Genomic DNA, 25,557 nt, shown 5'->3' with positions numbered 1-25,557 from the left:
GTTTCCATGATGTCCAGAACTCTCTGCAGTTTCCTGCGGTCGCGGGCAGAGCAGTTGCCATTCCAAGCCGTGATGCATCTGGATAGGATGCTTTCTATGGTGCATCGGTAAAAGTTGGTGAGTGTCAAAGGGGACATGACAAATTTCTTTAGCTTCCTGAGGAAGTAGAGGCGCTGGTGAGCTTTCTTAGCCGTAGCATCTACGTGGTTGGACCAGGACAGGCTATTGGTGAGGTTCACTCCTAGGAACTTGAAACTCGCAAACCTCTTGACCTTAGCATCATTGATGTAGACAGGTGCATGGTGCTGCCTGACCCGCTGAGTTCCTCCAGCAGTTTGTACTTTTTGCTCCAGATTCCAGCATCTGCAGTCTCTTGTGTCTCCACGGCAGTGTGTTGTCCATATCCCAAGCCCAGCAGGGACCGAGTGCAGTAACAGCCAGTGTCCTGCCGGAGAAGCTTCCCCAACCCCAACCATCCCAACCCCAACCACCCCAACCCCAACCATCCCAACCCCAACCCCCCCAACCCCAACCCCAACCCCCCCAACCCCAACCCCCCTACCCCCCAACCCCAACCCCCCACCCCCCTACCCCCCAACCCCCCTACCCCCCAACCCCCCCACCCCCCTACCCCCCAACCCCCCACCCCCCTACCCCCCAACCCCCCCACCCCCCTACCCCCCTACCCCCCAACCCCCCCACCCCCCTACCCCCCAACCCCCCAACCCCCCCACCCCAACCCCCCAACCCCCCCACCCCAACCCCCCCACCCCCCTACACCCCCACCCCCCTACCCCCCACCCCCCCACCCCCCTACCCCCCAACCCCCCAACCCCCCCACCCCAACCCCCCAACACCCCCACCCCAACCCCCCAACCCCAACTACCCCAACCCCCCAACCCCAACTACCCCAACCCCCCAACCCCAACTACCCCAACCCCCACCACCCCAATACCAACCCTCCCAACCCCCCAACCCCAACTACCCCAACCCCAACAACCCCAACAACCCCAACCCCAACCCCAACCCCAACCCCACCCCCGTCCCTCTCACCATGCGCTTGCAGTACACGTCGCGTCCCGCCAGGGGGCACCCGGCCCCCAGGCCCCGCCCCCCCCACCGCCGCTCAGTTCACAAAGCGGCCGAAAGCCCCGCCCACCTCACCCCACCCGTCCCCCGATTGGCTGAGGCCCCTCCCGCAGCGGAGAGCGGCGGCGAGCGGCGATTGGCGGAGCGCGCTGTCGCTCGGGCCGGCGGGTCGCAGGCGCTGGTTACAATGTTGCGGGCGCCGCTTTGTTCCGCCGCTTTGTATCAGTTCGCCGAGTCTCGGGATTCCATCGGCGGGACGTGGTGACCCGAAGCCCGGGCACCTCGCAGCAACTTCTCCCCGCCCGCCCCTCCCCATGGAAACATAAACCGGCGGCGCGCCGCGTTGCCATGGTGCCGGCCCGGGCTTGCGGCGGCACTCGGTGAATCGTCGCGGGGTCCCGGCGGCGGCCGGGGGGAGCCGGAGCCCCAGCCCCAGCCGCACCGCGGGTGATGAGGGGTCGGGCTGCCCGGATCCCTCTCTCCGTGCCCTGAGCAGCTCCCGGCCCGCAGCTCCCTCCCTCCCCCTCTGGCTCGGATCTCCTCGATGCTCACCATGGATGTGACCATTTCTGAGCTGCTGGGGCAGTTCCTGGGGAGCCCGCTGGTCACCTGGGTGAGTGAAGGCGGGGGCTCGGCACCTGCGGCGGGGGAGGGTGTGTGTGTGTGTGGGAGGGAGAGAGGGGGAAGAGGGGGAAGAGGGGAGGGAGAGAGGGGGAAGAGGGAAGGGAGAGAGGGGGAAGAAAGAGAGAGGATGTATTAGACTGTGTGAAGGAGGGAGAGAGGGGGAGGGAGAGGGGGGAAGAGGGAGAGAGGGGAAGGAGGGGGAAGAGAGGATGTATTAGACTGTGTGAAGGAGGGAGAGGGGAATCTGTGTGTACGGGAGGGGGAGAGAGAGAAGGGGCAGGGAGTGGGGGAGAGGGGTAAGAGGGGAGGGGAAGGAAGTGGGGAAGAGGGATGCCTTAGACTGTGTGGAGGGAGAAAGGGGGATCTGTCAGACTGTGTGGGAGATGGGGATGGCTGTGTTAGTGTGGGGTCTCTCAGCGCTGGGGCAGGGGAGATGTGTCACTGAGTCAGGGGTCCATCAGCGAGCCCGTGTCTGCCAAGTTCAGTTTAACAACTGCAAATGCTCGCTCCTAAACGTGACGGGTGTCTGGCTGTTGCTTTGCAGCCTCTTCTGACACTGCAGAGAAATTCTAACCATCTGGTGGATCATCAATGAACACCTTCTAACCGAGAACTTTAAAAAATCATCTTCCAGGTGAAAACCTTTGGCCCGCTGGGCGGGACAAGCGAGGAGAACGGGACCATGTACATGGATCTGGTCGATGGTGTCTTCCTACACGACATCATGTTGGAGATGTGAGTTTCTCGCTTTCGCTTTGACTTTACCGTTTTAACGGCGGCATCATTTAAAAACCACATCCGCGTCGAGGCGGCAGCTTTGATTCTTGCAGAAAGCGATTGACGAAGTCTCCCTGCGAAGGTCGAAAGATTTCTGATCTCTCCCGGAGTTCCCAGCACAGATCTTACTAGACGCTCGAATCAGGAATAGCCAGAGAGAGGGAGAGAGAACCTTGTGAACAAGGGCTGTTGACGGGGGGAAGTGGGTTGTAGGAAGGGGTAGGTGAGAGTCTGTGCCGGTTATACAGACCAGGGGATTGTGTGGTGCATGGGTTGATGGCGGTGATCGGGTTTGAGTTTAGAGCTGATGTTCTTGGATACTGGCTTATTATCTAAAGGAGTGATCGGAGAAGAAACTCCCTCTAATGAGAGTGGTGATTTCTAAAACCACTTCCCAAATATAGTGCGAAGCAATAGGTGCACTGAGGTCTCCCTCAGACGCGTGAGGCCCTCCTGTTCTCTCACCTTCAACAGCCGATAGCTTGTATTTGGTAAATTGGTTTATTGTTGTCACATGTACTGAGGTACAGTGAAAAACTTTGTTTTGTATGTCATCCAGACAGATCAGTTCATCACATTGAAGTACTACAAGGGAAACCGGTAACAGAAGGCAGAATAAAGTGTTACAGTTACAAAGTGCAGTGCAGACAGACAATAAGGTGCAAGGTCAAAACGAGGTAGATTGTGAGGTCAAGAGTCCATCTTATTGTACTAAGGGTCCGTTCAATGAAGCTGTCCTTGAGCCTAGTGGTATGTGCTTTCTGGCTTTTGTATCTTCTGCCTGATGGGAGGGGGGAGAAGAAAGAATGTCCGGGGTGGCTGGGGTCTTTGATTATGCTGGCTGCTTTACTGAGGCAGTGAGAGGTATAGACAAGAGTCCATGGAGGGGAGGTTGGTTTCCATGATGTGCTGAGCTGTGTCCACAACTCGCTGCAGTTTCTTGTGGTCATGGACAGAGCAGTTGCGGTACCAAGCCGTGATGCATCCGGATAGGATGCTTTCTATGGTACATCTATAAATATTGGTGAGGGTCAACAGGGATGTGCCTTCTGTGGGAAGGTGTTTTACAGTCATCCAGCATAGAAACAGGCCCTTGTGCCCACTGGGTCTATACTGACCATCAACCGCTTACACCATACTACACTGATCCCATTTTATTCTCCCCACATTCCCATCAACCCCACCCAGATTCTACCCCCTCACCCACACACCAGGGGCAATTCACGGCAGCCAGTTAACCCACCGCCTGCACGTGTTCGGGATGTGGGAGGGGATGGGAGCACACTGAGGAGACCCACATGGTCACGGGGAGGATGTGCAATCTGCACACACGTGTTGTTGGAGGTGAGGATTGAACCTGGGTCTCCGGTGAGGCAGTGGCTCTACCAGCTGCATGCTGCCTGTGTCCAATGGTGTGGTCAGAGCAAATCTATCGTTGAGCCACATCAAGTTTTGTCGAACAGCTTGGACAAAGAGGTAGCCTTAAAGGAGCAAGAACAGTTATGGAGGGAATTCCTGAACTTTGGATCTAGGCTTCATTATCCTGGGAACCCAGCCAGAACCTGTAGCTCCATTGGAACTGGGCAGCGGATTAGGGAACAGTTTGTAAGGGTAGAGAAACTGTTGCTGGAATCTAGATGACAAACACGATGATGCTGGAGGAACTCAGCAGGCCAGGCAGCATCCGTGGAGAAAAGCAGGCGGTCAACGTTTCGGGTCAGGACCCTTCTTCAAGGACAGAAGAGGGTCCTGACCCGAAATGTTGACCGCCTGCTTTTCTCCACGGATGCTGCCTGGCCTGCTGAGTCCCTACAGCATCATCGTGTTTTTCATCGTTTGTGAGGATTGATGGAGTTTGAGGATTTTCCCTGTCCTGTGTGTGTGTGTGTGTGTGTGTGTGTGTGTGTGATCTCCCTACCCTCATCCACTGATTGCATTGTAGCGTTGGCGGAAACTGCAGTAGCCGAGGTTGAACAGTTGTTCTAAAACATCTGTGGACTCCTCTATTTCTGCATGCATGACTGTGTGACTTTTATATGTTCTTTTTTCCCCTGAGGTGTGCTGGAGTTTCCAGTTGAAGAAAGTCTTGTGTTTAGAGCTAAGTAGCTTCTGAGTTGCTGGGTTGTTCTCATGGGAGTGATGCTCGTGGTTTGCCTTGTTAATGGTGACCCTCGGGCAGTCCTGGCACCACGGTTCTTGTTGGTTGTAACCAAAAGACCCCACCAGAGAAAAGATTTACTCATCAGGCCCTTGAAACCTGTGATGTTGATTTTCATGTGGCAACATTTTTGTTGCCTTTTGGGTTGAGGTCCAACGCTTTCCAAAGTAGTAGTCCTCCTTGTTCTTATCCATAGGGGATCCCTCTCTCTCTCATTCCTTCCCCCCCCCCCCTTGGCCACCATCTCCCACTCCCTACCTGCTGGTTCAACCAGACTGGAACCTCCTCCGTGAAAAGCTGGGGAGAATCTCCGGGTGGACTATTGGGTCCTGGCTGAGGAAGGTCCGTTCACCCAGCGAGAGAACCGCGCTCGGCACCCATCTCAGTGATGGCTTGGTGGGTCGTCGAGTGATTGTGGTGTTGTCGGTCGAAGTGATAGTCCTGAAACTTACAAACTGGTGTACAAGGTATACAAACTGCTGCTCCCGTACAGCACCATGAGTGGACTGCAGTCTCCACGGTGCTTACACTGAGGTGGGAGATAATACACAACTCCTGCTTCTGCTCTCTGGTAGAAGATCTATAACGCTACTCAAAAAAAAAGCAAAGGGATTCGTGAAGTCCCAGCCAGAATGGTTGTCAACCAACATCGTTCCAATGACAGATTGAATATTATACTGTGGGATCTTACTGCACATTGTCACAACAGTGACAACACATCAGAAGTATGTGGTTGGCTCTGAAGGACTTTGGGGTGAGCTGTGATGGAGCATGGTGTTATAGGAATGGAAGTCTTCCTCCCCTCCCGGTTTGAAACGCATATTGCAGGTTGAGGTTGACTAGCTGTCGCTATGCAAGGGCAGATGTGGTCAGTTTTGGAATCTCAGTAAAGTTGGCTGCAAATGTGTTTGGGGTGACCCTGGAGGGAGTGGTACATGTGTGATGGAGGTCACCTTGTGTCTATTGACCTACTAGTCTGGCTTGGAGTTGAATGTCTTGGAGAGGTTGCAGGTGAGATTTATTGGAACAATTATTTAATAGTCACACGTACATAGAAAAACACAGTGAAATGCATCTTTTTGCGTTACTGAGAACGTGCTGGGGGGAGCCCGCAAGTGTCGCCACTCTTCCAGCGCCAACGTAGCATGTGGGAGGAAACTGGAGCACCCGGAGGAAACCCACGCAGACACGGGGAGAACGTACAAACTCCTTACAGACAGCAGCAGGAGTTGAACGTGGGTTGCTGGCTCTGCAATAGTGTTATGCTAACCACTACAGGAGTAGGTTACCCAGAGAAGCTGAGCTTCCTCCTTGAACAGATTACAGAGGACTATGTAGATAGACAACACACGTGGGCTATTGACCCCTAGTCTCTGCCAGCTTTCCCATTCTACTCAAGCTTCTGTCTCTCCTCATCTCTATCAGTGTGACCCTCTACTCCCTTCTCCCTTATTTGGTTGCTCAACCTTGCCTTAATTGTACCTTCAACTGGTTTCTCTTCCACATTCTTGCCCCTATTTAGTAAAAGATATATATTTTGAATTACCTGTTGGGGCTGTTTTATAATAGAAACATTGAGGTACAGCATAAAACGGGCTCACTGATCCGCCAAGTCTACACCTATCAACGACCACACATTTACACTAATCTGACACCAATCCCATTCTATTCTCCCCACAATCCCATCAACTCCCCCCCAGATTCTACCCCTCACCCACACACCAGGGGCGATCCACAGCAGCCAATTAACCCACCATCCTGCACGTCTTTGGGACGTGGGTGGAAACCGGAGCACCTGGGGTCACAGGGAGAACGTGCAAACTCCACACACACACACAGCGCTTGAGGTCGGGAATTGAACCAGGGTCACTGGTGCTGTCGGGCAGCGGCTCCACCAGCTGAGCCACTGTGCTGCCCCAACGTTGGACATGAGCTGTGTTCTTTGCCACAAGTGGAAAGATGCTCTCTGTATCAGCTTGCAACCCTTCCTAATTGTAAAGACCACTATCGGGTCAGCCAGAGACCCAGTGTCACTCGTTACAAGAGAACTTGGTAGCAGTGTTTAAGATCCGTAAAGGTTTTGATTGAGTAAGTAAAGCAGAGCTGTGTGGAAAGGTCTGTAATTGCAGAGGGCACATTTTAGAGTCTTTTGCTCTATGAAGAAGAAAGAGTATTTAAATAGCATCCATCAGGGCTAAGCATAGAACATAGAACACTACAGCACAGCACAGGCCCTTCGGCCCACAATGTTGTGCCTTCATTTTATCCTGCTCTAAGATCTATCTAACCCTTCCCTCCCACATAGCTCCCATTTCTCTATCATTTATGTGCCTATCTAAGAGTCTCTTAAGTGTCCCTAATGTATCTGCCCCCAGAACTTCTGCCGGCAGGGCGTTCCAAGCACCCACCACTCTCTGTGTGTAAAAAAAAACAACTTACCTCTGACGTCCCCCTTATATCTTCCTCCAATCACCTTAAAATTATGTCCCCTCGTGTTAGCCATTGTCGCCCTGGGAAAAAGTCTCTGACTGTCCACTCGATCTATGCCTCTTATCATCTTGTACACCTCTATCAAGTCACCTCTCCTCCTCTCCAAAGAGAAAAGCCCTAGCTCACTCAACCTATCCTCATAAGATATGCTCTCCAATCCAGGCAACATCCTCGTTAATCTCCTCTGCACCCTTTCTAAAGCTTCCACATCCTTCCTATAATGAGGCGACCAGAACTGAACACAATACTCCAAGTGTGGTCTGACCAGAGTTCTATAGATCTGCAACATCACCTCGCGGCTCTTGAACTCAGTCCCCCGACTAATGAAGGCCAACAGTCCATACGCCTTCTTAGCAACACTGTCGACCTGCGTGGCAACCTTGAGGGATCTATGGACCTGGACCCCAAGATCCCTCTGTTCCTCCACACTGCTAAGAGTAGTTTGCAGGCAAGTGCAAAAGGTTGGTAGGAAGGCAAATAGCATGTTGGCCTTTATTGCAAAAGTGGGTTGGAGTTTAGAAATGGGGAAGTATTGTTACAATTGTACAGGGTACTGGTGAGACCACACCTGGAGTACTGTACACATAGGGGGTTAATCTTATTGAAACAGACGAGACATCGGTTATCAAGATATTTCCATGGGTAGGAGAAACTTGAACAAATGGACATAATTGAAAGTTCGGCGGTGGTCACTCAAAATGAAGGTGTGTAGGAACTTCTCTCAGAGGATGGTGAATCTCTGGAATTCTCTACCCTGGAGGGATGTGGAGGCTGGATGATTTAGGGTGCTTGTTGTGAATGTTGATGCCTTTATAAAAGATCTGGCAATTGAGGGCTGTGGGTGACCGGGACAGACGAGGCCCTCATCAGATTTTCCATGACCATATTGAATGGTGGGGTAGGATTGAGGGGCTGAATAGCCTCTTCCTGCTTCTATTTTGTCATGTTCTTATGCGTACACCTTTCAGAATGTCCCACTGCACTTGTACAATCTACCAATCATTGTTATATTGTGAGAAATGTGGCATTTGGTACGCAGCAAGCTCCCACAGACAGCAACATGTCAATGATCAGGTGGTCTATTTTGGGAACGTTGATTGAGGATCAAATGTCGGTCAGGGCACCAGAGGGAACTCCCCAGTTCTTCTTCAGAGTTGTGCCCTGGGACCCTTAGCATCCAGCTGATGGAACCTTAGAGTTATAGAGCACAGAAGCAGGCCCTTCGGCCCAACTCGTCCGTGCCAACCAATTGACCTACCTCAGCAAGTCTTATTTGCCTACATTTGGCCCCTATCCCTCTAAACCCTTCCTATCCATGTACCTGTCCAAGTGTCTTTTAAGCGTTGTAATTGTACCCGCCTCAACCACTTCCTCTGGCAGCTCGTTCCACACACCCAACCATTCTCTGTGTGGAAAAACTTGCCCCTCAGGTCCCCTTTAAATCTCTCTAGTTCAATGTTTCTGGTCTGGCAGAAACATTAAACTAGAGAAAATGGTTCATTGTGTCCTAACTTTGGTAGGGCTTTTTGAAGAGGTTACAGGGTTGATGTGATGTATATGGACTTCCAAAAAGTGTTTGTCAATGTGTTTATATGTAGGCTCGCCAGCAAGACTGAAGCCCATGAAAAAGGAAGGAGAGAAATCTGGCCAAGTACCATAAAACTGTGCCGTGAAAGGTTGTGTTCCTGACTCGAGGGACTGAGTTATAGAGAAGTTGGACAGGCTAGGACTTTATTCATTGGAGTGTAGGAGAATGAGTGATCTTAAAGAGGTGTATAAAATCATGAGGAGCAGAGACAGGGTGAATGCGCGCAGTCTTTTTCCCAGGGTTGGGGAATCAAGAACTAGAGGGCACGTTTAAGGTGAGAGGGGAGAGATTTAATAGGAACCTGAGGGGCAACTTTTTTTGCACAGAGGGTGGTCAGTGTACTTGAATGAGCTGCCAGAGGAAGTGGTTAAAGCAGGTACATTACCAACATTTAAAAGACAGTTGGACGGGTACACGGATAGGAAAGGTTTCGAGGGATATGGGCCAAACGCGGGCAAATGGGACTAGCTTGGATGGGTATCTTGGTCGACGTGGACCAGTTGGGCCAAAGGGCCTGTTTCTGTGCGGTATGACTCTCTGGACATCAGAATTCCCTAGGGATCAGTGTGAGGACCACTGCTTGCTCTATATTACTGACTCTGGTGCACAGGTCACTATTTCCAGTCATGAAGGTGATGCAGAATTTGGAAGCATGCTGAACCACGCAAAGGGGGGTAAAAATCTTCAAGAGGGTATCGACAGGGCCCAAGTGTGGTAGGTAGAATTTAACGCAGAAAATTGTGACGTATTTAACTTCAGTGGGAAGAACGAGGAGAGGAGACACGTTATTGGCATTAAGGGGTGTTTAGACAGGTGCATGAACGTGGAGGGATGTGGATCATGTGCAGGCAGATTGGTTTAGTTTAATCTGGCATCCTGGCCGGCACAGACATTGTGGGCCGAAGGGCCTGTTCTTGTACTGTTCTGAGAGAGGGAATGTAAACTGAAGAATACAATTTGAAAAGAGTTAGAGGAACAATGAGATGTTGTCGAGAAAGCAATGGAAGTGTATGGAATAATAGACTTTTTAGGTGCCATAATTTAGGAAGGAGGTGAAGGAGGGGCAGAGAGGTCGATTGGAATGATTCCTGGAATTGGAGACTTTTTATCTGGAGACACGAGACTGCAGTTGCTGGAATCGGAGCAACAAACAATCTGCTGAAGGAACTCGGCGGGTCAGGCAGCATCTGTGGAGGGAAAGGAACTGTTGACCTTTCAGGTCCTGCAGGGTTTTGACCCAAGACGTCGACAATCCCTCCACCCACCCCTGCAGATGCTGCCTGACCCGCTGAGTTCTTCCAGCAGATTGTTTGTTGCTTGGAGAAGCTGGAGTTGTTCTCCCTGGAAGTTGTGAGGAGATCTGTCAGAGGTATTTTAAAATCATGAAAGGCATAGACAGAGTGAATCGAGAGAAACTTTCTCTTGGTAGAGGGGTCAAGAAATGGGGCATAGAATGAAGGCGATTAGTGTAAGAACCAAAAAGTGTTTATATACAGTGAGCAGTTCGGATCTGTTGTAGAGTGTAGTGGGTGCAAATTTAATTGTGGCATTTGAACAGAACTGGGTAAGTAGTGGGGGAGGAGAGGATGGTGGTAGGGGATGGGGGTCATCCTGAGTTGCTCTTACCTAAAGCCAACACAGATTTAGTGGGCTGAATGGCCTGCTTCCATACTTTAACCTCCCAGTGATTCTGTTTGCAATAATGCACTTGGGCTTCAGCTGAGATTTTAATGCCCAATTCTCCCAAGTTGAGCTAATCCAGAGTCTTCTGCTGCCAAGTCGTTGAAGCACCGAGCCACAGAGGACGTTGGTGAATATTAGAAGGGGAAGATTTGCAAGGCAGAGTGGTGCAGCTAGTAGAGCTGCCTCCCTGGCAGCTCCCGTGACCCCGGTTCGATCCTGAGCGCGAGTACTGTCTGTCTAAAGTTTACAAACTCTCCCGATGATGCTGTGGCTTGTTCATCCCAAAGACGTGTGGTTTGATAAGATAGGATGTTTATTTACTAGTCACATGTACATCGAAACACACAGTGAAATACATTTTTTTGCGTTAGTGAGAATGTGCTGGGGGCAGCCCACAAGTGTCACCACGCTTCCGGCACCAACATAACATACCCACAACTTCCTAACCCGTATGTCTTTGGAATGTGGGAGGAGGAAGGATGTGGAGGCTTTAGAGAGGGAGCAGAAGAGGTTCACCAGGATGCTGCCTGGATTAGAGGGCATGTGCTATGAGGAGAGGTTGGACAAACTTGGGTTGTTCTCTCTGGAGCGGTGGAGGCTGAGAGGAGACCTGACAGAGGTTTATGAGAAGATTATGAGAGGCATAGACAGAGGAGACAGCCAGTATCATTTTCCCAGGGTTGAAACGCCTAATGCCACAGGGCATGCATTTAAGGTGAGGGGGGAAAGTTCAAAGGAGATGTGTGGCGTAGGTTTTTTACACAGAGAGTGGTGAGTGCCTGGAGTGTGCTGCCTGGGCTGGTAATGGAGGAAACACGGTAGGGGCATTCAAGAAGCTCTTTGATAGGCACATGAATGTGAGGGGAAATGGAAGGATATGGACATATTGTAGGCAGAATGTATTATTTTAGTTGGGCATCTGATTACTAATTTAATTGGTTTGGCACAACATTGTGGGCCGAAGGGCCTGTTCCTGTGCTGTACTGTTCTATGTTCTGAAACCGAAGCACCTGGAGGAAACCCACGCAGACACGTGGGGAGAACGTACAAACTCCTTACAGACAGCAGCCGGAATTGAACCTGGGTCACTGGTGCTGTTAATAGTGTTACGCTAACCACTACACTACCGTGCCGTCCTCCGGTGTGGGGAGAATAAAAAAAATGGGACTAGTGTAAATTGGTGCTTTACAGTCAGCATGAGCTCGATGGGCTGAAGGGCCTGTTTCCCCACTGCATGAGTCCATAATTATGCAATTGGTATTGGTTTATTATTGTCACATGTACTGCAATACAGTGAAAAGCTTTTGTCTGCGTGGCATCCAGGCAGATACATGCCATACATATGTATATCGAGCTAGGAACATATAGAAGAGAACAGGAGGGGAGCTCATAAAAACATTTCGAATGTTGAAAAGATGGACAGAGATGTGGCTAAGTTGTTTCCCTTCGTGGGTGAGTCCAGGACAAGAGAGCACAGTCTTAAAATTAGAGGGTACCCATTTAGAACAGAGATGAGGAGAAATCTCTTTAGCCAGAGTGTTGTGGATTTATGGAATTTGTTGCCACATACAGCTGTGGAGGCCCCATCATTGGAGATCTTTAAGGTGGGGATTGATAGGTATGTAATTAGTCAGGGATATGGGGAAAAGGCTGGGAATTGGGGCGAGGTGGGGGAATAATTTAGTTCATGGTGAGGTCGCAGAGCAGACTCGATGGGCTGAATGGCCTACTTCTGCTCCTTTGTCTTGTGATGTAGGAGCAATGGGTCTAGTTGGAGAGATCTTTCAAAGAGCTGACACAGTTGTGGTGAGTCATGTTGTCTCCTTGCATGATGTGTCATTCTAAACCAGCCAGTGCTGGTTATTCAGTGGTTGTTGTCATCAGAGTAAATACTCGCTGGTATAAAATGGCAACCACACACAGAACAATAGTTCAGCAGTAATTAAACACAGTGCATGTATTATTGTGGAGCTCCTGCTACTGTTGATTGCTTTGGTACTTGTTCTAAAGAGTTTGGGAAATTTTTTTTTGCTTGAGACTTCCCAAGTCTGGAAATTTTTGAGTTTCAGTAGAAATGATTTGAAGTTATTGGTCTGGCTCTAACTGATAAAAAGTATTTTTGGTTCAATTGCAAACCGCAAGAGCACAAAGCTCAATATCTCCTGATCTCATCTCGACAATGAGGAGTATGCAAGATCAGCTCACTGGAAGATCCTGTTCAGCTTTCGCTGGCATTATTAAGTCTATATTAAAGCTTTGCTCTCACCAAGATACTGTCTGTTTGCTGGGAGACCAGAGAGTAATAGAACAATACAGCACGGATACAGGCCCTTCAGCCCAACCGGTCCATGCCAACCATGGTGTCCTCCCAGCTAGTCCCAATTTCCTGCATTTGCCCCATTTCCCTCCAAGCCCCGGCCCTCCATGTACCTATCCAAGTGCTTCTTAAATGATACTATTGTACCTGCCTCAAACACTTCCTCGTTCCACATACCCACCACCCTCTTGTGGGGAGAATGTTGCCCCTCAGGTCCCTTTTTAAATCTTTCCCTCTTACCCTAATCCTATGCCCCCTAGTTTTGGACTCCCCTACCCTGGGGAAAAGACCGTTACCGTCCACCTTATCTATGCCTCTCGTAATTTTAAACATTTCTATAAGGTCTCCCCTCATTCTCCAACATTCCAAGGAATAAAGACCCAGCCTGGCCAACCTCTCCCTATAACTCAGACCCTCTCGTCCTGGCCACGTCCTCGTAAATCTTCTCTGCGCTCTTTCCAGTTTCACCACGTCTTTCCTATAACAGGGCGACCAAAACTGTGCACAGTGCTCCAAGTGCGGCCTAACCAACGACTTGTACAACTGCAACATAACGTCCCAACTCCTATACTCAATGCCCTGACTGGTGAAGGCCAGCGTGCTAAATGCCCTTTTCACCAATGGAAGGTTAGGGTAATGGAGTTTTTTGTTTCTACTTATCAGATGTGGGTGCTGCTAGCAATGCCAGCATTTATTGTATTAGGGAGACATGAGATTCTGCAGATGCTGGAATCTGGAGCAACACACACAAAATGCTGGAGGAACTCAGCAGGTCAGGCTGCATCCATGGTGGGAAATAAACGGTCGATGTTTATTCAGGCCTGATGAAGGGCCTTGGCCTGAAACGTTGACTGTTTATTTCCCTCCATAGATGCTGCCTGACCCGCTAAGTTCCTCAAGCATTTCGTATGTGTTCCACCTGTAATAATCCTTGAAGTGGTGGTGACCAACTGCACTCCTTCTGATGAAGGTGCTTTTGGGGAGAGATTTCCAGGATTTGGACCCAATGGCCGTGTGTTTCCAAGTTGGGATGATGTGTGGCTTGGAGGGGAACCTGTTGCAGGTGGTGTTCCCATGTGCCTGATGTCCTGGTGATGGAGGTCATGGGTTTGGGAGTTGCTGCAGTGCACTTTGTAGATGATATATGTTGCAATCAGATAGCACTGTTGTGGCAAGGAATTGGTGTGGCTCAGTGTGCTAGAAAGTGAGTTTGAATCCACCCTTTACCAGTTGGGTAGAAATTCTGCTCCCTCACTATTATGTAAGATCCTCAGGCCCCACAACTCTCTGGGGCCTTCTGAGTTCTCTGGCTATCTCACCCATGCTCCACTCCCTCTGGCTCACCATTGGCAGCTGAGACTGGGTCCTAAACCTGATAGCTCCCTCCTTTAGCTGCCCAAAATTGAGCATTTGGTTGTCTCTCCGCCTGCACTAATTCTGAGAGATTCTGCTAGAAGGTTATCCACCTGAGACATGAAGTTCTTTCTCTCCCTAGAGACGCTGCTTGGCTTGGTAGCTATTTTGAACATTTCCTGTTCCTAGTTCGAGCATCTCCTTGTGTGTCTCGGTGTCAGATTTTGAGCATGTGTGGCACTTTGGCACGTTTAAGGGTGCAATTTAAATCCCAAGTTTGTTTCAAAAATAAAGTTTGCTCACAATAAAATATATTTACACAAAGAGTAACACAGTGCAGAAACTTTTTACATTCTTAGTGCCTTGGTTGTCATTAATTGTGGGGTAATACAGCACGGATACGGGCCCTTTGGCCCAACCTGTCCATGCCGACCATGGTGCCCATGTTGTCTCCTCTTACTAGAATTAGTTCTGCATGGAATAACGTTCTGTCCCACCACAGTTCCCAGGGGCTGGTGCCTGTTGATGCAGTGGGAGGTAATGTTGAATGCACTGTCTTCAATGCAGGAAAACTGTATATTAACTGTATGTTTTCCCTCATTCCTGTGGCCCATTCACCCCTTCTCTTTCCCCTCCCCCTGGCCTCATGACCTGCCATCCATTCCCCACTTCCTTCCCTTTTCTTCATGGTCCACTGCCCTCTCCTACCGGATTCCTTCCTTCCTTCCTTCCTTCAGCCCCTCGCCTCTTCTATCCATCACCTCTGCTTCTTACATCTCCCCCCTCCCCCACCCACCTACCTTCCGCCTCTCACCAGGACTCACCTTTCCCCTGCCTGCCTGTGCTCCTCCCCCTCCCCCCCACCCTCTTCTGGCTTTTGTCCTCTTCCTTTCCCTCCATAGATGCTGCCTGACCTGCTGAGTTCCTCCAGCATTTTGTGTGTGTTGCTCCAGATTCCAACATCTGCAGAATCTCTCGTGAAACTGTATATTAAACTGGGTTGGATAAATATTTGAGGGGATAATATGTTACAGGGCTCTGGGAAAGATCTGGAGAGTGGACTTCCATGGAGCTGACTTGGGCCCAATGAGTTTCATGGCCCTTATTGTTCTAGGTTCTCTGTGGTGCTGGATAAAGATACAGGACCATCTCTTCACAGCTAATCTGAACCAAGTAGTGGATTTCAGAGTTACTGGGAACATTGGACGTGTGTGTGTGTGTGTGTGTGTGTGTGTGTGTGTGTGTGTGTGTGTAAAATATATATATTTATTTATTAGTCACATGTACATTGAAACACACAGTGAAATGCATCTTTTTGCATTGCTAAAGATGGGCTGGGGGCAGCCCGCAAGTGTCGCCACACTTCCAGCACCCACATAGCATGCCCACGACTTCCTAACCCGTACGTCTTTGGAAGGTGGGAGGAAACCGGAGCACCTGGAGGAAACCCACGCAGACACGGGAAGAATGTGCAAACTCCTTACAGGCAGTGGCGGGAATTGAACCCAGGTCGCTGGCACTGTAATAGCGTTACGCTAACCGCTATGCTACCGTGCAGTGCCTTTGATAAGAGAGTCTTATCAAAGTAAAGAAAATTATCGACTGACTTATTTATAATGAGTGGTGATGATCTGCTCCCCGCCGTGAGTGAACGTTTTGCCACAGGGAGTGTTTGAAATACTAAGCCTCATTGAATTTAAAGGGAGGTGTGAAGGCAATATAAGGCATAGAATTATGAAGCACAGAAACAGGCCCATCAGCCCAACTCGTCCATGCTGACCAAGATGCCCATCTAAGTTAGTCCCATTTACCTGTGTTTGGCCCATATCCCTCTAAACCTTTCCTTTCCACGTACCTGTCCAAATGTCTTTTAGATATTGTAATTGTAGCTGCCTCTACCACTTCCTCTGGCAGCTCATTCCACACACCCACCGCCCTCTGTGTGGGGGAAAAACCTGCCCCTTGGGTCCCTTTTTAAATCTTTCCCCTCTCACCTTAAAGCTCTGCCCTCTAGTTTTAGACTCCCCTACCCTGGGGAAAAGACTGTAATCATCCACCTTATGATTTTATAAACCTCTATAAGGCTAAATGGGAGGAGACTCCTGTGCTGTAGGAAGAGTGGTATAGACCAGTGTCTGGAAGTTGTTGGAGCAGTTTCAAAGACAACAAACTGGATCACGTCCATGGAGATCTAAATCCAACCTGGAATGGACAGATTGTCTTCCAAGCAAAGGTTGTACCAGCTAAGCTTGTATCAGGTAGAGTGAGAGGGGATCAGATTGAAATGGGTAAGATGCAGAGGGATCTTGACACGGTGGATGTGGAGAGGATGTTTCTTCTTGGAGTCAAATCCAGAACTAGACGTCACTAAAGTGGCAACTCTCTGGAATTCTTTACCCTGGGTGGTTATGGAGGTTAGATCGCTGGAGGGAATTAAAGAGAGGTAGATAAATTTTCTGAAAGGTTGCGGAATTGAGGGCTGGTGAAGAGATGAGATCTGGGACTCATCAGCCGTGATCACATTGAAAGGCAGGGCAGGCTTGAGGGGCCGAGTGGCCTCCTGCTCCTATTTTTTAGTGTCTTGTGTTTAAAAATGAGGGTTCACCCATTTAGTGATGAGGTCAAATTTTTGAGTCTTTGGATGTTTCTCTTCAAAGGGCAGCAAAAATAGTCTGAATGTTTTTAACGTAGAGGTAGGTAGATTCTTGATGAGCAAGTGGATGAAAGGTTACCGGGGCTACAGAAATGCAGAGTTGAGGTTGCAGCTGTGACCTCATTGAATGGTGGAGCAGGCTGTTTGGGCCGAGTCATCTATTCCTGCTCCTAATTTGTATGTTCAGATGTTAGTTGTGGTAACAAATGACTGTGCACAGAGTTGCAATGATCTGGCAGACACAGGAGCCAAGGGCTGGAACAAAACTTGTCTTCAAGAAGAAACGTCCTCTCCAGAGCGTTCAGAGAAGATTCACTAGAACGATTCCAGGAATGAGAGGGTTACCATGTGAGGAACATTTGTCGGCTCTTGGGCTGTACTCCTTGGAGTTCAGAAGAATGAGGGGGGACCTCATAGAAACATATCGAATCTTAAAAGGCCTGGACAGAGTAGATGTGGCAAAGTTGTTTCCCATGGTAGGGGAGTCCAGTACAAGAGGGCATGACTTCAGGATTGAAGGGTGTCCATTCAGAACAGAGACGCGGAAAAATTTCTTTAGCCGGAGAGTGGTGAATCTGTGGAATTTGTTGCCACGGGCAGCTGTGGAGGCAAAGTCATTGGGTGTATTTAAGACAGAGATTGATAGGTATCTGAGTAGCCAGGGCATCAAAGGTTACGGTAAGAAGGTGGGGGAATGGGGCTAAATGGGAGAATGGATCAGCTCATGATAGAATGGCGGAGCAGACTCGATGGGCTGAATGGCCGACTTCTGCTCCTTTGTCTTATGGTCACATCTACCGTGTCGAGACCCCTCTGGATCTCACCTGCTTCGCTCAGGTCCCCTCTCACTCCAGCCGATACAAGCTTAGCTGGTACACCCTTTGCTCTGAAAACAACCTTCCCATTCCAGGTTGGATTTAGAGACACAAGAGACCGCAGATGCTGGAATTTGGAGCAACAAACAAACTGCTGGAGGAAATCAGTGGCTCGAGCAGTATCTTGCAGTGGAGAGGAATTGCCGATGTTTCAGCTGAGATGTAGCCTAGGGCTGGATTTGTGGTGATCACATCTGCTGTGCTTTTTAACGGCAAAGGGTAATAAATGTAGGACTTCCCCAATCCTGGTAGTGAAACTGTTGTTCATTCAAAAAAAAATGGAGAGGCTCAGAGTGGATTGGAAGCACCTGTTTCACTTAACACCTTTAACATTTCACACTTTTTTCAACATTTTTAAAGAAATCTTTATTAGTCACATGTACATTGAAACAACAGAGTGAAATGCATCTTTTGCACAGTGTTCTGGGGGCAGCCCGCAGGTGTCACCACGCTTCCAGCGCCAACATAGCATGCCCACAACTTCCCAACCTGTATGTCTTTGGAGGAAACCGGAACACCCGGATGAAACCCATGCAGACACAGGACGCCTTGGATTTGAGGGAATTGGTTGTAGGATTTGAGAATTCGGGGGTGCTGGTTAAAAGAATGGTGGAGGCAGAAAGCCTCCTCACCATTGAAAGGGACCTGGGTGAAGCACAACTGCCAGATACTGAGAGCTGGAAGGTGCCAGCTGGACAGAACTTTATAGCTAGTAAATTTCCATGATTCTGTTATTTTCCTACTGTTAAACAATTCCTCAAGACCGAGTAGAGGGTGGGACTTCACTTCCAGCCTCCAAAACAATCCACATTGACTGCACCTCCTAGACAGCTACAGCAGATAGTGGATACACAGAGTGAAGTTCCTCGTACATTGATCCATGAAACACTTGCAGGCCGGGATTGCATGGGTCACATTCCCTAAGGAGTGCTACATTGTCAAGAGGTTCAGTCTTCTAGTTGGATGAAGATCTAGGTTTCAAGCCAATATTTTCACTGCCCAATAGGTGCATTGATCCTTCCTCTGATAGCTGCTGTGTCTACAGCATCATGTCCTGCTCATTAGTTGGAGAGTCGTACAGCATAGAAACAGGCCATTGGCCCCACCAGGCTGACCAGCAGGCACCCATCTGTACTAATCCATCTTCCAACACTTGCCCCATAGCCTTCTATGCCTTGGACAGTTCAAGTGCTCATCTAGACACTTCTTAAATGCTGTCGGTGACTCTGCTTCTTCCATTCTCTTAGGCAGTGCATCCCAGGTACTCACCAGTTTCTGGGCAAACAAGATTCCCCCTCAGATCCCCTCTAAGTCTTTCACCCCTTACCCTAAATTCATGTCCTCTTACTTTATTCACCTCCAAGGGGAAAAGTTTCCTGCACTCGTACCTCAATCATGCCCCCTCTTAACCTCCTCAGCTCCAAGGATACCAGACCCAGCCTCTCCAGTCTCACTTCATAACTGAAACACTCCATGCTGGGCAACATCCTGGTGAATCTCCTCTATCACATCCTTCCTATAGTGTGGTGACCAGAACTGCATGCAGTGCTCCAGCTGAGGTCTGACCAAGGTATTGGTTTATTATTGTTGCTTGTACTGAGGTGCAGTGAAAAGCTTGTCTTGCATACCGTTCATACAGATCATTTCATTGCACGGTGCATTGAGGTAGTTCACCTAGCACCAGGTCTTCAAAGTCTAGCAAGGAGGAGATACTTACCATCCAGTCCAGGGGAATCCACTCCAGGTCTTACAGGTCTGACCCTCAACAATAACTTACCTGGTGGCTCCACTTCAGGACCGAAGAGTCGCCGCCGCGTATCTCGGAAACGTGGCAAGGGGGCTGGGCTGCAGGCGAGGCTGAAACAACGTGGTTACAAGACCCCCCTCCCCAGCTTACTTCTAGCTAACGTCCAGTCTATTGAGAACAAAGTTGATGAACTAAGGGCAAGACTGACCTACCAAAGAGAACTGAGGGACTGTTGTGTACTATGTCTCACTGAAACGTGGCTTACACCTGCCTCACCTGACCGTGCCATTCAACCTGACGGCTTCTCAATTCATCGAATGGACTGTACAGAGTCCTCAGGCAAAGTTAAAGGTGGAGGGGGCTGCTTCTTAATCAATAACCTGTGGTGCTCGGACGTGATGATCCTGGCGAGCTCCTGCTCACCCAGCCTGGAATATCTAACGGTGAAGTGTCGACCATTCTATCTGCCAAGGGAGTTCGCTTCAGCTATCCTGATGGCAGTCTACATACCACCACAGACGGACATGAAGCCTGCACTCAATGAGCTATACTCCGTGGTCAACAATCTTGAGACAGGATACCCTGAGGCCCTCTTCATCATCGCGGGGGACTTCAATCAGGCCAACCTCAGGAGTGTGTTACCAAAATACTATCAGCACATCTCCTGCTCCACCAGGGGCGCCAACACCCTTGACCACTGCTATACAACCATCAAAGATGCCTTCCGAGCCATCCCTTGTCCTCACTTTGGGAAATCAGACCACCAGGCTGTGCTCCTTCTCCCTGCATAAAAACATTAGCTGAAACGGGAGGGTCCGGTACAGAGAGTCGTGCAATGCTGGTCTGAGGAAGCAGATGAGCTTCTACGTGACTGCTTTGAGACAGTGGACTGGACTATGTTCAAAGACTCAACTGCCAGCCTTGATGAGAATGTCACCACCATCACTGACTTTATCAGCAAGTGTGTGGAGGACTGTGTACCAAAGACAACAATACGGGTGTTCCCAAACAGGAAGCCATGGATGAACCAGGAGATCCACTCCCTACTGAAGGAGAGGACTGCTGCACACAAATCTGGTAATCCTGATCTGTACAAGAAAGCGAGGTATGACCTTCGGAAAGCTATCAGGGATGCCAAGAGGCAATACCAACTCAAAATAGAGTCCCTGACCAGCCGCCAGTTATGACAGGGCTTACATGCCATAACAGGCTACAAGACAAAGTCAGGCTGCATAGCTAACAACAGTGCATCCCTTCCTGATGAACTTAACGCATTCTATGCATGTTTTGAACAAAAAGGAAGTGGATTGTCACCATCCACTCTGACAGCCACCAACGCAGCTGAACCTGTGGTCACAGTGGAGGATGTAAGATGAGTCTTCCAAAGGGTGAACATGAGGAAAGCACCTGGCCCAGATGGTGTCCCGGGCCGCGTGCTCAGATCTTGTACTGATCTGCTGGCAGAAGTATTTGCGGACATATTTAACCTCTCCTTGCTTCAATCTCAGGTTCCCACCTGTTTTAAGAAGACCACTATCATCCCGGTCCCAAAAAAAAGCAAGGTAACATGCCTCAATGACTACTGACCAGTGGCTCTGACATCCACCATCATGAAGTGCTTTGAGAGGTTGGTCATGGCACTCATCAACTCTAGCCTACCAGACAACCTGGACCCATTGCAATTCACCTATCGGTGAAACAGGTCTACAGCGGATGCCATCTCCCTGGCCCTTCACTCAGCTCTGGAGCATCTGGACAGTAAAGACACATACTACAATACAGTAAGGACTACTGTTTATTGACTACAGCTCTGCCTTCAATACAATAATACCAAGCAAGCTTGTCACCAAACTCCGAGACCTAGGACTCAACAACTCCCTCTGTAACTGGATCCTTGACTTTCTAACAAACAGACCGCAATCAGTGAGGATAGGCAGTAATTCCTCCGGCGCGATTATTCTCAACACTGTTGCCACTCAAGGCTGCGTCCTCAGCCCTCTACTCTACTCCCTATACACTCATGACTGTGTGGCCAGATTCTGCTCTAACTCCATCAACAAGTTTGCAGATGATACCACCGTTGTAGGCCGTATCTCAAACAGTGATGAATCGGAGTACAGGAAGGAGATAGAGAGCTTAGTGGAATGGTGTCATGACAACAACCTTTTCCTCAATGTCAACAAAACTAAAGAGCTGGTCATTGACTTCAGGAAAGGGGGCAGTGTACATGCACCTGTCTACATCAATGGTGCTGAGGTCGAGAGCTTCAAGTTCCTGGGTGTGAACATCACTAACAACCTGTCCTGGACAAACCATGTGGATGCCATGGCCAAGAAAGCTCACCTGCGCCTCTACTTCCTCAGGAGGCTAAAGAAATTTGGTTTGTCCCCTTTGACTCTCACCAACTTTTATCGATGCACCATAGAAAACATCCTATCAGGATGTATCACGGCTTGGTATGGCAACTGCTCTGCCCAAGACCGCAAGAAGCTGCAGAGAGTTGTGGACACAGCCCAGCGCATCACGGACACCAGCCTCCCCTCCTTGGACTCTGTCTTTACCTCTCATTGTCTTGGTGAAGCAGCCAGCATAATCAAAGACCCCACCCACCCGGGTCATTCTCTCTTCTCTCCTCTTCCATCGGGTAGAAGATACAGGAGCCTGAAGGCACGTATCACCAGACTTAAGAACAGCTTCTACTCCACTGTGATAAGACTATTGAACAGTTCCCTTATACAATGAGATGGACTATGACCTCATGACCTCACGATCTACCTTGTTGTGACCTTGCACCTTATTGCACTGCACTTTCTCTGTAGCTGTGACACTTTACTCTGTACTGTTGTTATTTTTTTTACTTGTACTACATCAATGCACTCTGTACTAACTTGATGTAACTGCACTGTGTAATGAATTGACCTGTAAGATCGGTTTGTAAGACAAGTTTTTCACTGTACCTCAGTACAAGTGACAATAATAAACCAATACCAATACCTTGCCTTCCCTGGTGTATGCCCCAGCCTCATTAATACTCCCAAAATACATCCCCTCACGTTGATCAGGATTAAACACCATCTGCCACTTCTCTGCCCATTTCACGAATGCATCGGTCTCACTCTGCAGCCTGACTACCCACCTCACATCAACAACTTCACCAGTTTTTGTGTCGCCCATGAACTCATTGATCATGCCACCCACATCACATCCAAATCACTTACATATATTACAAACAACAAAATGTCCCTGCGGGACACCACTAGTCACGGGCATCTAATTTCAAAAACACTCCTCTACCATTACCTCTCTCCTATCGCCAAGCCAGTTTTGGATCCAATTTGCCCTAGATCGCATGGACCCTAACCTTTCGGACCAGTCTCCCATGTGGGACATTTTTCAGAGGCCTTGCTGAAGTCTATGTAAATCACATCTACCGTACTGCCCTATTCTATACACTTTTTTTTACCTTCTCAAAGAAATTCAGTCAGATTGGTGAGACAGGATCTGCCCTTGACAAAGCCATGCTGGCCATTTCTGACCTTCCTTTCTAGATGACCATTAATCATCTCAGTATTTTTCCCAATGACTTCCCTATGTTAGGCTGGCAGGTCTGTAATTGTCAGGCTTTTTCCCCGCTGCCTTCCTGAAAAGAGACCACGTTTGCCATTCTCCAGTACTTTGTGTGTCCAACAAAGGTTTACAAATCTCACCCAGAGCTGCAGCAGTCTCTTCCCTTCCCTCTTGCAGCAGTCTGGCATAAATCTCATTCAGCTTTGAGGATTTATCCACCTTTTAAGCCCCCTTAAACTATTGAGTATCTCTTCTCGAGAAACAAAGGACTGCAGATGCTAGAGTACCTCTTCTTTATTCACGGAGACTTGCACTAGAACTGTTTGCCCGTGACTCCAAGAAACTGCACAGTTGTGGGCGCATCGCAGAAACCAGCCTCCCCTCCATGGACTCTGTCTACACTTCTCGCTGTCTCAGTAAAGCAGCCAACGTAATCAAAGACCCCACCCACCCTGGACATTCTCTCTTCTTCCACCCCCCCCCCCCCCCCCCCCCACCCCATCGGGCAGAAGATACAAAAGCCTGAAAGCATGTACCACCAGGCTCAAGGACAGCTTCTATCCCGCTGTTATAAGCCTATTGAATGGTCCCCTAGTACGATAAAATGGACTCTTGACCTCACAATCTACCTCGTTATGACCTTGCACCTTATTGTCTCCCTGCACTGCACTTTCTCTGTAGCTGTAACACTTTATTCTGTATTCTGTTATTGTTTTCCCTTCTACTACCTCAATGTACTGATGTGATGAAATGATCTGTATCGATGGCATGTAGAGCAAAGTTTTTCACTGTACCTCAGTATATATGACAATAATAAATCCATTTGCCAAGTTCACCTTTCCCTTCTCTGAGTTCTCCAACGACAAAGTTTGTTTCCTTTGTGGATACTGATGAAAAACATTCATTCAGGGCCTCACTTATACATTGAATTCTACTCTTACAGGAACACATTGGCCTTGAATTCTCATTACTCCTCCTTTGACTGCTTCCCATGTGCAGATGTAAACTTACCTGCAGGTAGATGCTACCAGGCTACCTTCGCCAGGTCATGCCTCATTTTAATGAAATTAGCCCTTCCCCCAATTTAAGACCTTTATTCCTGGTGTAACCCTATCTTTTTCACGACCACTTTGAAATATGTTTGGTCACTATATCCAAAATGCTTCCCCACTGACTCTCCCTCCACCTGACCATCTACAGTCCTCTGTATAAAGCCCAGTGATGCTCCTTCCCTCATTGGTCCATCTACATACCGTGTCAAAAAGCACTCCTAATTAATTTTTAATGTTATTATACTAAGTGACAGACTCTGCATTTCTATAGTGACCAGAAGTTTACAAACTTGGAGTATCCTGAAGCCTTAACAGCCAGTGAAATAGTTTGAAACTGCAGTCTGAAATATTTTGTATTGTAAACACAAGTACTTCAAGTGTCCTTTTTTTTTGTATGAGGTTAAACCCAGGGTTAACTTCTCTGCAAGTGAACTTCTACTGTGGGACTATAGGATGATTCGTTGTGTTGTTTGTGTAAATGATGGGTTTATATGCCGAGAACAGCTTTGTAAATAATGCTGGTGATAAGTACAAAGGGTTTATTGTCTGTTTTTTTGGGGGGGGGGATGTGGCCCTGTTCCTCAGAGACTGGTTAGCAATTCATTGAGCTGTTAAGAGAATTAATGGCTGTTGTCTGGTGACTTGAATCGAGGCCATCCGCTGCTGCCTGTCCAGAGGATTAGTTATCAAGTCCTGCACTTTGTGTCTATGAGTACTTTCCAAGGAGTGTGAGCTTGGGAGATTCGGGCTTCTGTGCGCACACATCACTGGAAGCCATAGCACAGGTTCAAAGAGCAAGCAGGAAGACGCATGAAACGTTGGCTTGTATCTTAGGGAGTGCAAGACAAAAGGGAGGAAATGATGTCTCAGTTGTATGGGGCCTTGGTGAGAGCTCGTTGGGAGAACTGTGATCACCACACCATAGGAAGGCAGTGTTATGCCAAAGTCGAGTTTATTGTCATTGCACAGGTACATGGACAGGTGCAATGAAAAACTTACAGCATCACAGGCACGTAGCATCATATAAGCAGCATTCACAAGAAAAATATAAATTAAACACAATTTTTACAAGAAAGGACACAATTAGATCAAAAAGAACAAAGCCCATTTTAGTGCAAAGTGTTCATAATGTTGCTAAACCGTAGTGATTAGGGTTGTACTGGTTGGTTCAAGAACCGAATGGTTGAAGGGAAATAGCTGTTCTTGAACCTGGTGATGTGGGACTTCAGGCTCCTGTACCTCCTACCCAATGGTAACTGGAAGATGGCCCATGGATTGCATGTGGATACTATTGATGGTATTGATGGTGGGGAGGGATGTACCATTGATGTATTGAATAGTCGGCATTTCTGGGCTGAGATCTGGAGCCGAAATGTCGACTGTCCATTTCCCTCCACGGATGCCGCTGAGTTCCTCCAGCATCTTGTGTGTTGCTCCAGATTCCAGCATCTGCAGTCCCTTGTGTCTGTAGTTCTGATAGAAGCTTACCAAGGGCCCAGACCTGTCAGCATGTCTTATCATCAACTTTTAGCAACACGTTCATGTGCAATGCATGATACATTCCCGCTTGTCATCAAATGATTC

The 25,557-nt window shown here is 48.7% G+C and overlaps 1 protein-coding gene across 1 annotated transcript in view; it reads left to right on the top strand.

The window, feature by feature from the left end:
* The first annotated feature begins 1,242 nt into the window (after positions 1 to 1,242).
* The window catches only part of LOC127577919 (protein Daple-like), a 279,944-nt gene continuing 255,629 nt past the window's right edge, over positions 1,243 to 25,557 (top strand). The window contains exons 1-2 of the mRNA XM_052029632.1: positions 1,243 to 1,702; positions 2,348 to 2,448. Coding sequence (XP_051885592.1) covers positions 1,634 to 1,702; positions 2,348 to 2,448 — 170 coding nt within the window. The 5' untranslated portion in view covers positions 1,243 to 1,633. The remainder of the gene's footprint in view (positions 1,703 to 2,347; positions 2,449 to 25,557) is intronic.

The sequence above is a fragment of the Pristis pectinata genome, chromosome 1 (genome assembly GCF_009764475.1).
Source record: "Pristis pectinata isolate sPriPec2 chromosome 1, sPriPec2.1.pri, whole genome shotgun sequence".
Classification (NCBI taxonomy): domain Eukaryota; kingdom Metazoa; phylum Chordata; class Chondrichthyes; order Rhinopristiformes; family Pristidae; genus Pristis; species Pristis pectinata.
Note: the sequence above shows the minus strand (reverse complement) of the source record. Positions and strands in the feature narration are given on the sequence as shown.